A 13,185-nucleotide genomic window follows, 5' to 3' on the forward strand; every position below is an offset into this window, starting at 1 on the left:
TTTCCACCATGTGCTCGCCCCACCTCCAGGCGAGGGAGGCTGGTAGCTTCCCAGTCACAGTGGTGACGTTCGTGGCGGCAGCGAGGTCGTGCTCGTAGTGCAGACACTGTAGGACGCTCACCGCGGTGTGGAGCTCACGAGACAGCTCTGTGAGCGCTAACAGGTCACCGTCTTTCACTGGCCGCGCTGTGAGCAGTCTTTTCATCGTGGCGTGTATCACACGGGACGGGTCACCAAACTCTCGTTCCAGCTCACCCAGGGCAGTGCTATATAGACTGGCGTCGCAGAGCATGCCCCGCACAGACTCTCTCGCCGGCCCCGTCAGGTGAGTCTGCAGATAGGTCAGCCGTTCTACGTCGGTGAGGTCGGCGCGGTCGTGTACCAGCGCTTTGAAGAGGGCTATCCACCGCGGCCACTCGATGGCAGAGCCTCCGAACTTCTCCAGTGTGATGCGCGGCAGATGCGGGACCGCTCGCGTGTCGTCACTGGACGGGCGCTGCAGACGCATTGCAGGTGGAGGCACAGCGCTGACGGGAGCCGTATCCACTGGTGGCACGTGTAGCTGAGACTGAGTCAGCCACTGTCGGGTACGCGTGACCGACTCGTCCGTCTGTCGAGACACGCATACCTGCGCCGGTGGCTCTGTTGCAACCACCGGGAGGCCGGCGCCGGATGGTGCAGCGTAAGAACGAGCGAGCTGCGAACCTCGCTCCTCCTGCTCCAGCAGCTCCAGCTCCAGCTGACGGTATTCAGCTTCATCCTTCGCCGCCTGAGCTTGCAGCGCTGCCTGCGCCTCCGCCTGCTCCGCCTGCCGCCGGGACTGCTCTGCCTGCGCGTCCGCCTGTTGTCGGGCTTGCTCCGCCTGCGCCTCCGCCTGACGCCGGGCCTGCTCCGCCTGCGCCTCCGCCTGACGCCGGGCCTGCTCCGCCTGCGCCTCCGCCTGACGCCGGGCCTGCTCCGCGTCCGCCTCCGCCAGACGCCGGGCCAGCTCAGCCTTGGCGGCGGCGGCGCGCTGGGCCTGTTCCGCCTGGAGCTGGCTAAGTGCAGCCCGGCGGCGGGCTTCACTGAGACCGGAGGACGCCGTGCTGAAGCTCGCCTCGCTCCTCGTGTGATACGAGCTTCGGCGGCTTTGATGTGATTTCGCATCACTGGCATGTCGTGACCGCTTGTCAGACATTGTACTCACAGTTCACAACACCGCGTCGTCACTGTAAATCCATTCGCACACTAGTTCACTGACATCCGGCCCGGAGGACCAGAATGTTCGTGAGAATCGTTCAGTTCACCCGTTCGATACGGAAATGTTCGTGCGTGCTCGTGATCGTTCACTCGTTCTCGTACTCGTTCTCTTTCGTCACCCGGAGGACCATAAAGTTATTGTTCATCTATGTAAAAGTCTATTCTTGATTGACAGGCAAACGGTTAAAAAGGGTAAATACGGCGGTCACAGACGCAGTTCACTGAATCGTATCGCGTTCTCGCAAGGCCACGTCGGCCGCGTCGTACGTAAGGCCACGTCGGCCACGTCGTGCACCGGGCCGTGTCGCACCGGCGGAGTCCCGTCGAAGACTGTCAGGCCCCCGTCCCGTCTCAGCCCTCGTGGTACGCACAACACGTGGGCATGAGAACCAGGACAGGGGCCAGATGACACATATGTGAGCGGCGTGGCGCGGCGGACCGACCGCCGCGCTCCGAGCGCCGGCCGTCTTTGCGAAGATATCAAAAATGCCTATTTGCTCGCTAACACCCTACCTTGGTGAACCCCCGTCACATACGGTCGTCCACCGCCGTGCACAGAGGATCCTGTTTGGGCACAGGGGTCCTCCTGTGTAGGCACATGGTTCTTCTGTGCGGGCATAGGGATAGGGACCTCCTGTGCGGGTACAGGGGCCTCCTATTTGGGCACAGGTACCTCCTGTGAGAGCACAAGGGCCTCCTGTGCGGGCAAAGGGGCCTCCTGTGCGGGCAAAGGGGCCTCCTGTGCGGGCAAAGAGGCCTCCTGTGCGGGCATAGGGATAGGGCCTCCTGTGCGGGCACAGGGGCCTCCTATTTGGCCACAGGGTCCTCCTGTGTGGGCTTAGAGGCCTCCTGTGCGGGAACAGGGGTCTCCTGTGGGCAAAGCCGCCTCGTATTTGGGCAGAGGGGCCTCCTGTGCGGGCACAGGGGCCTCCTTTACGGGCATAGGGATAGGGGTCTCCTGTGGGCAAAGGGGCCTCCTATTTGGGCAGAGGGGCCTCCTGTGCGCACAGGGGTCTTCTGTGGGCAAAGGGGTCTTCTATTTGGGTAAAGGAGGCCCCTGTGCCTGTGCGGGCACAGGGGCCTCCTGAGCGGGTACAGGGCCTCCTTACGGGCACAGGGGCCTCCTGAGCGGGCACAGGGCCTCCTGAGCGGGCACAGGGCCTCCTTACGGGCACAGGGGCCTCCTGTGTGGGCACAGGGGCCTCCTGGGCGGGCACAGGGGTCTCCTGTGGGCAAAGGGGCCTTCTATTTGGGCAGAGCGGCCTCCTGTGTGGGCACAGGGGCCTCCTGTGCGGGCACAGGGGCCTCCTATTTGGGCAGAGGGGCCTCATGTGTGGGCACTGGGGCCTCCTATTAAAGGGACCCTCCCACTTTGAAAAAAGTAAATGAATTTGCATGAAAGTGATGTCGCTCGGTTCAGAAAGAGCAAAAACGAATATTTACCAAAGTTCACCGAAAAATATTCACCGGTTTTCAAGATAGTAGACTTTTACTTTTGTTTACTTTTTGGGATCTCCGCTGTTCCTAGCGACTTCATTTTGGAAGTGCGGCGTTTGCGGCAGATGTTGGGCGCAAATAGCATATACCTACCACCACTGCTGCAAAAAGATGTTAGTATAAGGTTTTAAAATCGTTAGATCACCGCTGACGTCACAAATTCTAAGGGGGCATCTCAATGCATTAGCCCCTTAGAATCCGAAAACTGCAAGTTTGAAATTCCATATCTCCGAACTAAAGCATTTTTCGATGTTGTGACTTGTGAGTGCCCAAACCGGTATTTGCAGGGCGCAGGCCATGGCCAGCAATTTGGCTATCTCAACTCAAAACTAATGTTCAGGTGGGATGGTCACTTTAAGGCACAGGGGCCTCCTGTGCGGGTACAGGAACCTCCTGAGCGGCCACAGGGGCATTCTGTAGGGCACAGGGTCCTCCTGTGCGGGCAGAGGGGCCTCCTGTGTGAGCACAGGGGCCTCCTGTGCGGGCATAGGGATAAGGGTCCCCTGTGGGCAAAGGGGCCTCCTATTTGGGCAGAGGGGCCTCCTGTGCGGGAACAGGGACCTCCTGAGCGGGCACAGGGGCCTCCTAAGCGGGTACAGGGGCCTCCTGTACGGACACAGGAGCCTCCTGTGTGGGCACAGGGGCCCCTGTGCGGGCACAGGGGCCTCCTATTTGGGCAGAGGGGCCTCCTGTGCGTTCACAGGGGCCTCCTATTAAGGCACAGGGGCCTCTTGTGCGGGCACAGGGGCCTCCTGAGCATTCTGTACGGACACAAAGTCCTCCTGTGCGTGCAGAGGGGCCTCCTGTGTGAGCACAGGGGCCTTCTGTGTGGGCACAGGGGCCTCCTGTGCGGGCATAGGGATAGGGGTCCCCTGTGAGCAAAGGGGCCTCCTCTTTGGGCAAGGGGCCTCCTGTGCGGACACAGGGGCCTCCTATTTGGGCAGAAGGGCTTCCTGTGCGGGCACAGGGGCCTCCTGTGCGGGCACAGGGACCTCCTGAGCGGGCACAGGGGCATTCTGTACGGGCACAGGGTCCTCCTGTGCGGGCATAGGGCCTCCTGTGTGAGTACAGACGCCTTCTGTGTGGGCACAGGGGCCTCCTGTGCGGGCACAGGGGTCTCCTGTGGGCAAAAGGGCCTCCTGTGCGGGCATAGGGATAGGGGTCTCCTGTGGACAAAGGGGCCTCCTATTTGGGCAGAGGGGCCTCCTGTGCGGGTACAGGGACCTCCTGAGCAGACACAGAGGCCTCCTGAGCGGGCACAGGGGCCTCCTGTATGGGCACAGGGGCCTCCTATGCGGGCACAGTGGTCTCCTGTGGGCAAAGGGCCTTCTATTTGGGCAGAGGGGCCTCCTGTGCGGGCCCAGGGCCCAGGGGCCTCCTGTACGGGCACAGGGGCCTCCTATGCGGGCACAGTGGTCTCCTGTGGGCAAAGGGCCTTCTATTTGGGCAGAGGGGCCTCCTGTGCGGGCCCAGGGCCCAGGGGCCTTCTGTGAGGGCGCGGATACAGGGGCCTCCTATGCGGGCACAGGGCTCCTGTGTGACGCAAAGGCCTCTTAGATAACTTCCCACGTGTAAAAGGGCCTCCTGTATGTAGTGTAGACTTAAAGGTCAAAGGGGCCTCGAATAGTTAAGACTATGCAGTAGGTATGCGAGTCAGGGGTGTTTTCTTTCTTTTTTTTTGAAACGTCGGTGACGTTTCAAATTTGTCCTATATTTCAGGGGTGGCAATGCCACCCCTACCTCGCGGCAGGGGTGGCAGGCTGCCACCCCTGCCCCTATGGTGGCGCCGCCACTGCCGTGCGCCCGGGCCTATCGGGCGGCACACAGCCGCGCCGGGGCCCGATAGCACTGGAACTTCCCGGCCAGCCGCTGCCGAGGTGAACTTTACCCCGGGCCGTGCAGGGAGGCGGCGCGCTGCAGACCGCCCGCGGCGCCGTGCACGTGGTCTCTGTTTGTCCACTGTGCGTGCGCAGCTGCGCGGGCGGCTCTGTTACCGAGCGCCGCCGGCGGCCGGGTGTCGGCGCCCGTGTTGGCGCCGCGCCGGCCGGCTCCGGTTGCACCTGTGTGTGGTGTGGCTGCCTGCACAGACTGGCTGCTGCACACCTTGCATCAGGCGGGACGGGCAGCTTTCTCCGTCGGCGGGCCAGCCGTGGGGCGCCGCGGTGGCCGTGATTTCGCGGCGCCGGCGGCGCTGTGAGAGCGATGGAGCCGGGTAACGGCAGACAGCGCCTCACGGCTCCAGAGGTCAGCGGGTTACAGGGCCGGCGGCCGGTCGTGCCGACGCCGCGCCGCGACTGCGCCGTGCGTGGCTCGAACGGCCCGCCGGTGCCGGAGTTATGGGCTGAACGGACCAGCGCGATAGCTCAGCTGTAAGTGGGCTGGTCGGCCGGCACCTCTGGGCTGTGGCGTGATGCTCTCCCCACTCCTGCCTTTGTCGGGTGTCATGAGCGGATGGTGTCCAGAGGAAGTGGCCGGACGGAGTGACGCCACTGCGGTCAAGGCTTTGGCAGCGTCGCCGCAAGCTGTTCCGGTGTGGACGCCGGTCGCGGGGTCCGCTCCGATCTGCTGGGGTCGCGACAGGCAGAGACAGGTCCCGGGTGTCGGAGCGGCGCGCTGTAGAGCTGCGCCGGTGACGGAGAGGTCAGGATGTTCAGACGGAGCTGCGTGCGTCATCTCCGCTGAGTCTGTCCCCCGCCGTCACAGCCTCCGGCCCACCGCACCGGTCACCGGATGTTCAGATATAGGCGCGTTGCTGCGTCAATCTAGACGATTGGTTCTGGGAGCGTTACACAGCCAACCGCAGAGGGCTTCACAGAACAGTTTCCTACGAGAAGTCCCGTCCCAGGTCGCTCTGTGACGGTAATTAACGCCGTGTCACTCGGAAGCCAGCCAACCGTTACCCAGTTTGCTGACAGCGCTGTAAAGGTGACGGTCGCTGGTTTTCGGAGTGAACTGGGCGAGTCCGAGAAACATTGTCTATCATCGTGTCTGACTCGGTTGGGCGCGTGACCTGTGGGCCGGGCCGCGGCGGCTGGTGCCGACTGGCGCCGCACCGTTACGCCTCTCGTCACGGTCACGGCACGTTCGTGACGGCGCCGGCTTTTGTCTGCCGTTTCCGGCCGCGGGACCGTCGGCCGGTCGCCGCTCCAGGGAGGTGTCCGGGAGGCGGCAGTCGTAGCACCCTCGAGTACCACTAGCAAGGCTGTGGAACTGCACGAGTCAGTCCCGTGCGACTGCCGCGCTCGCTGTGCCCGACTTGGGGGCGGTGTGCTGTGTCTCTCATGCTCGGACCGTATGCGCCGTCCGTACACTGACTGATGATGGTGTAGTATAGCCCCCATCTGCATCAGTCGGCCGACTGCGACTCATGCCCGCAGGTGCAGCTCCACTCGGGGTGTATAATGTGGGCGGCGGTTACGGCCGGATTTCACCAGCCGCCCTGCACCGTGCACCCCCGGCACACTGTGCTTACCGTGCACACCGGCGGACCATGTGCGCGCGCCGGCCGCCGGGCCGCTATCACACGGCCCATTATCATAACCGGCCCGGGACGGTGTCGTAGTTCCTGACCGGCCGGTCTGAGCCGCCCTCGGCCGGCGACAGCGCCCGCCGATGTCGTACACAGCCGCTCCGGGGCACGGACGTAAAAGTAGTCGGCCGACTTCCTTTCGATTCCATGTGACGGATCGTTGGAGCGCTGCTATCTGGGCGGCATCTGGGCGCCGGCATGGCTGACGCGGCTCGGGGAGCAGCCGCAGGGTCTCGGAGGTCCTCGGGCGGGTGTCTGAGGTGACGGGGACCGGTCCCGGTCTGCCCTGGTCCCCGGGCGGTGACCAGTGGTCCCGACCTGACCTGTATCTGGGCCGGCCGGTCCGGTTCGGGTGGGACACAGACGCCCGGTTACGTCAGTTGTATTCGGCCGGCGCGGTGCCGCGATCCATCCTTCTGTCCGGCGCGGCGGGCGATGGAGCGACATCAGGCTGCCGCAGAGCCGGGCCAGAGTTCGTCCCGACGCGCCCGGCTGGCTCCGATAGCACGATAACGATTCACGGCCCCGATGGCCCGGCGAGATTTCGTGATTTGATGAAGCAACGGTTTATTATTCTCAGGATACCGATTGTAATGATTTCGGCCGCACACCAAACGACCATCAGTGCGGTTTCGTGTTATCTGACGGTATAACTTCATAGTGCATCCATCTACCTGATCCCCAAATTGCGATTGGTATCGAGATCGTAACGCTCGCCGCGTGATGTCATGGCATAATAGATCATAACAATCTCGGTGCCCGCTGCTATAAATATCCAGCCGTTTCGCAACACAGCGGTGCGGGTGCCGCGGCCGGATCGTATACCCGCTCGGTGGTGTTACGACCGTGCGGGCCGCGGCCGCTCACTTAGCACACGGGCGGCCGGCCGCAGCCGCCGCCTCCACCCAGCCAGCCCGACCTTGACACGGCCTCCTCGGGCCGCGTCGATCACCGATTCTGGATCACATGCTGACGATGCGGTATCTCAGTGTCAGGTCAACAGCGGGCGGCTGAATGTGGTCAATTTTGTATATGGTGGAGGCCGTATTATGACAGACTGCAAAAGGCTGGTCATTCACAGATCGATGGCGTCGGCCGGAGGGAGATACTGTAACATTCACGATGTGGAGCATTGGTTCGGTGGGGCAGCGCCAGCGACATCTGGCCAGCCCAGCAGACGGGACGGAGACGGCGCGGACGGGACGCAATATCGGCCAATGTAATCAACGGCGTCTCGCATGGCTGGCGTACGGATGTTTGGCTATTTCTCCGGCCATACGATACAGCGGCGGCCGCGGCCGTGGACTTTGGATGATTCACGCATGACTGGTGATCATATGCCTTCTGGGGATATTTGCATTTTTTGGTGGAGCGTGGTGATTGCTTTATTTAGGTTATTACGTAACTATTGAACGTTAGAAAAAATAGCCGACAGCCAGGCCCATCGAGTAGGACTGCACACGGCAGAGCGGCTGCGGGGCTGCGCGGCCGACGTCGTTCCATTTCCCCTCAATGGGCGCCTCATCTCCGGAGTACGCCGCCCGGTCGAGGTCGAGGTGAGACGTCCCTCTATCGGCCGGTCGAGGTCAGGGCGAGACGTCACTCTGTCCCCACCCTCCCGCCGACGTCTCACTTCATCCGACGGCCGGCCGACCGTCCCAGGGAGCTCCAGCCCCACACACACCTCCGCTCCCGGCCTCCTCCCGTGGGAGGAGGTGGGAGGACGCAGCGACGGCGGCCCTGATCGAACCTGATTCATGTCTGTGTGCCGACCGACCGGGAGGCGACGATCAATGGTGGCCGTGACCGTTACAGGGAGGGACGGAGGGGGCCGAGCTAACAGGCCGCGGAAAATGCCAGCTCGATATGCCAGGGCTATTGTCACGGTGCAGTAATGCATGGTGTAGTTTGTTGGGAGCCTGGAGGTAGGGTTTTGTATGTCACAAACTATGATGTAGATGTATGACTGAAAGTAGCTGAGTTACCCATGCTATTCCGGAGTCACCTCGTGAGGACGATTCCTGGCATGGCGCTTATGTCAGCCGTCCGATCCGCGCATGGCTCGCGCGCCGTGCCCGCCGTGCCGTCCGTGGCGCTCCGTGATGGCCTCTGCGGCGGCCGGCGGACACCGTTACCGTCCGCGGACCGACGGCTTTATAGAGCGAACCGGCGCGCCGCGGCCGGACCGATCGTCCGAGGCTCAACCATCGCCGTGTCATGGACGCATTCTGGGAGCGCCGCGCCGGCCGTGACTGCCACGTCGGCTCGGATCGGGTTGTGTTAGTTTGGGATGGGCTGCGCTGGATTTAGCTCTGTAAGGTGGACCAAGCCCACCTCCACTCCTTCGTTGGTATCCTGGTGCCGGATGTGTGTCCATGCGGCCTCAGCCCAGCGCCGGCCGCTGGGCTGTCCGTCCGGATGATTGTGCCTGGCAGCTCCTCCACCAACGGGCTGGCCGAGGTCAGAGGTCACCAACGGGCCGGCCATCCCGACTCCTGCCGCGCCCAGAACTGCGTCAATGGACCGGACACTGCTCTGCGGGGACTGAATGACTGTGCGGTGCCAGTCGCGCCGGGAGAATGCGTGGATAGATTTAATTCCTTCTTGCGTCTTGCTCTTAAGACAATATCGATAGACAGCATTTGCCTTGCCTTTCTACTGTCTTCATATTGCGGATCCAATCTTAACTCTTTGAGACATCTGGATTCAAAATACACCTCATCGACCTCTTCTCATTGTCCCCTACGTGCCCTTCGGACCTCGCCGGTCTTAACCTGACCTGACATGACCTGACCCGTTCTTCCCTCAGGCACACGCGGCTGGAGCAGTCGATGCAGGAGGAGGGTCTCTCCGAGTCGCAGAAGGTGGAGAAGCGCCAGCAGCACGCCGTCAAAGAGACAGAGTTCCTGAGGCTGAAACGGGCCCGGCTCGGAGTCGAGGACTTCACACCCATCAAAGTCATCGGCAAGGGCGCCTTCGGAGAGGTGAGCGCGGGCGACAGGGAGCCGTGAGCTGTGTGTTACGATGGAAGGTAGCTCGTGATCCTGGTTGTGATCGGAGACTGGAGTGGCAGCGTGCTGGGAGTTTCATGTGCAGTCAGTTGGAGTCTCCTTGGTTAACCAGGTCAACCGCGACCAGTGTCTTCCCTCGCTCCTTGCTCTGATCAAGGCTCTGAAGCTCCGATCATCAGCTTGTCTCTGGCTGTCATCTCGTCCTCGGCGACTGCTCTGAGTGAATCAGGACCGCGGTCGGTGGGTGACACAACAGCGGGAGAGCGGCGCCGTCCCATATTTCCCACGTCATCGGCTGTCGTCGCGCTCTGACCATCTCGGCTGATCTGATCTCCGGCTCTGACGATGTCGGTCGATGCTGGTGATGAAGTGCCGTCGTGACACGCCGCGTAACGGGAGGTGTGACGTGTCCTGTGACGTCCTGTGACGTCCTGTGACGCCATAACGTCAATGGGGTGACAATGGCGGACTGGTCTGACGTCAGAGTGGCGATGATGGAAGGGGCTACCGATAATGGAAGCCCCTCTGCTGTCCGTCTATCCCCTGTCCGTTCGTTCGTCCGGCATGTCGGCTCTGACTGTTGCCAGAACTGTCAGTCGGCGGAGCGTTGGCGTCGCTGAGTCGAGCGGCTAGTCGAGGCGCCGCGACGAACGGTTCAAGTGGATGGAGGGGCGGGGACGGGGGGGGGGGACGGGACGGACGGGAGGGGGGGGGGGGACCAAGACGGACGGGAGGGGCGTGGCGGCGTCGCCTGGCGGCCACGTACCGTATGCTGTGTATGCATGTCGGCCCGGCCCGTTCGCAGAAGGAAGGGCTGGGGCGGAGCCGCATTGCAGGCGACTGCTGATCGATGCCACCCCGGCGGAGGGCGGCCGCCGGGCGGGGGCGGGGGCGGCGGGCGCTGACCTTGGGCCGCTCTGGGTCACCGGCAGCTCGGCGGGGGCTCGCAGAAGGTCGGAGCTGCCACCGGCTCCGCGGCGGGGGACAGCCATTGGAGCGGCTCAGCCGAGCAGCCCGGCGTGTCCACCGACAAATCGGATAATTGGCGGCGTCTGGGTCCAGCTTTAATGGCCGAAACTATTAGTGAAGGAGGTCCTTTGTGGTCGGTGGGACTGACCGACCGTCACTCAGCGGCTCGGGAGGCGGGACCGGTGGATACGGGTCAGTACTCTCCGTTTACTCCGCGGCTGGGATGTGCCGAACAGCTGTTGATGGGGATAGTTAGCGCCCACGTCACACATACAGATCAAATACCGGCGGATCTAATCTGGCAACGAACGGGCTAGCCGCTGCCACGGACCCCGTCACGGCGCAGAAAGATGAGATATTTATAAACAGGCTGTCCGACGGAGCGCAAAGCAAACAGTGGCGTCGAAACTGATGAAGCTGGGAGCGGCCACCCGGGCATCATAGAACGACAGACTGGCGGAGGGAGACGTCCTTATCAGACCTCTGCTGGTGAAAAGTGTGGACAGAGGGTCGCCCCTGCGGCCACCGCTGCCACTGGACCACTACCAGCGGCCAGTCCAGCTGATTCCGGAGCAGAGCCAAATGGAGTCAGCCCGAGTATAACGCAGAGTCCAAGTGACTCGCAGACAAGTGGAGTAGCGGGACGGTGCGGCTGATGAAACCAGTCAAAGCTGAGCGGGGTAGCTGAGCCTACTCAGCGGTAGGCGGCGACTTTCGGACCTACATACGTGTAACGGCGATCGGCAGATGGCTGACATGTCTCACACCTCTCCGAGTCTCCCCTGCCCGGTCCAGTGAGACGCCGACCAGTGGTGGCTACCCGGCCGACTGGCCACCGTCGACCGCCTCATTTCGGCTACTTAACCTTCGCCCCAGTGGGGGGGGGGGCATATGTTACCACCCTGTCTCGTTTTTTGCGTGTGAATAAAAAACCGCGGCGCGTAGCGCCGCGCCGCTTGGAGTAGCTTTTGGTACATCAATTTTGGACAATGTGTGAAATTTTTGATCCCAGGTCATGTCAGGTCAGGTCACCAGGTCAAGTTAACTGACCAAGCCTAAAAAAAAGTTTGCAATCATGTCCAGCCTGCAGTGTTTGTCAGAAAGGTTTGAAACTTGGTGGATTGCATGCTGTTATGGGCCCCTACAATTTGTATATCTCGGATTTTTTATATCCGTGACCTAAGGTCAGGTCAGTGGCGTGACCTTTCCATTACAAGTCAATGGAGAAAAATGAAAATGCCTCTAGATCCGTGTGTACGCATCGGAACAGTCCAAATATTTCAGAATCACAATCATTTAGTCCACTCGTGATGACCAAGGTGTCATTTTTGCTGATAGCCTCTAGACAGGTCATCCGAGGTCACTTGAGGCTACAAACAGTTTTTTTGCCAATAACTCGCGATTGGAAAGAGATAGAACGCTGGGGATGGTCTCATTGTGTTTGTCTTGTTGAGACGCATCGACTGATATGCAGAATGACCTTTTCCGGTAAGGTCATGACCTTGACCTGAGGTCAAATTTTCAAGTTGACCTTTCAAGGTCAAATTATAGTTCATTCGACGCGTCTCGGAGAGGGGAACACGATTCTGGCAATAGAAATGTCGTGGCTTTTTTTAGTCGAAAGTTATTGTCGAAAAACACTTTTCGTAAAAACAGCTATTTTTGGAGTTTTTGCCCTCTGGAGGATAAACCGTTGACCTGAGGTCAATATTGATAATGACCTTTTCAAAAGAAGAGTTCAAAAGCTATCGTTTGCTCTTCCATGCGTTTTTCTAGCTACCAAAGTTCCTGAGATAACGGCATATTTTCTGAAAAATATAATGACAATTGGCAAATTTTGACCTTTGATGACCTCTGGTGACCCCAATATTGCTCTAAGGTGAAAAATGACTGAAATACTTTCAAACGTACGCATTGAGAGCTATCGACTGCTTTTTACCGCGTCTTTCTAGCCCTCTTAGTTTTTGAGTAAGAGGTGGGTGGTAACATATGCCCCCCTCACTAGGGCGAAGTTGGCTGAGACCGCCACTGGGGCGCGGGTTAATGTGCAGAGCCGGCGGCACAGGATGAAAGGTGGTCGAGTTGGCCGGTCATAATTGGCTCCTGGGGCTGGAAGTTTGGAGACCCATTAGTGTAACTTTAATTGAATCTTGTGCTGGGAATTGAGCGACGATTTCCCACCTGGTACTTTGTCAACAGAATTGTTCATTAGCATCTTGCAACATTTCTGAAACTTTGATAACGTTTCAAGCGACTAATACCTCTGCACAAGCAGCGTTTTTAGTTTTCCAATTCCGACGCTCCTAAGTGCATGTTCAATGTTGGCAGAAAGTCCGACGAACTTCATATGGCTTCACGAATGTAAAGCTGAACGTTCTCATTTGACTCAGCCGAGTCGACAAATGACAGCGATCCCTGGCCCTCAAATGACACAACTTCGTCGGCGCCGCCGCCCGCATTGGACGGGGCCACTGACCCTGGCGGCGCGACTGTTTCATGGGCGGGACAGCTGGGGCTGCGGTCACTGACGTCACTACCCCGGGAGGGGGCGGGGGAGGGGGTCTGCAGTTGTGGCAGCGTGACCCGAGCGGGGTGACCCTTCACGGCGCCCTGCAGGCCTGAGTCACGCCGCTGACATGAGCCCGCCACCCCTCCCCCTGTCGCCCCTAGCGACTGACCGGCGCAGCGTGCGGGCGGAGTCGGCCCCCAGGGACGGACGGTTGAGCGGCGACACGTTACCTGACAGCCGGGGCTGACCTTTGCGCCCGCCCGCCGTACCGTCAACGCTGGCCGGGCACGACCCGACCGCACGCCAATCACCACCGACCGTGACGCCGTGGCGGGTCACGCCGCCGGCCGTGACGGTGCCGTGCGGTCAGGCCGTGTACCGTGACGGGCCGGCGCGGAGATGAGGCCGCGGTCGGCGACCCGGCGGTCAAC

At 60.9% G+C, this 13,185-nt stretch overlaps 1 protein-coding gene across 6 annotated transcripts in view; it reads left to right on the top strand.

Moving 5' to 3' along the window:
* Window positions 1-13,185, top strand: part of LOC122389305 (serine/threonine-protein kinase tricornered-like) — a 70,601-nt gene that overhangs the window by 40,653 nt on the left and 16,763 nt on the right. For all 6 annotated transcript variants that reach the window (XM_043381215.1, XM_043381223.1, XM_043381206.1 and 3 more), the window contains one exon: window positions 9,075-9,249. In XM_043381215.1, coding sequence (XP_043237150.1) covers window positions 9,075-9,249 — 175 coding nt within the window. The remainder of the gene's footprint in view (window positions 1-9,074; window positions 9,250-13,185) is intronic.

Source organism: Amphibalanus amphitrite, unplaced genomic scaffold (genome assembly GCF_019059575.1).
Source record: "Amphibalanus amphitrite isolate SeventyFive unplaced genomic scaffold, NRLGWU_Aamphi_draft 000019F_arrow, whole genome shotgun sequence".
NCBI classification, from domain to species: Eukaryota; Metazoa; Arthropoda; class Thecostraca; order Balanomorpha; family Balanidae; genus Amphibalanus; species Amphibalanus amphitrite.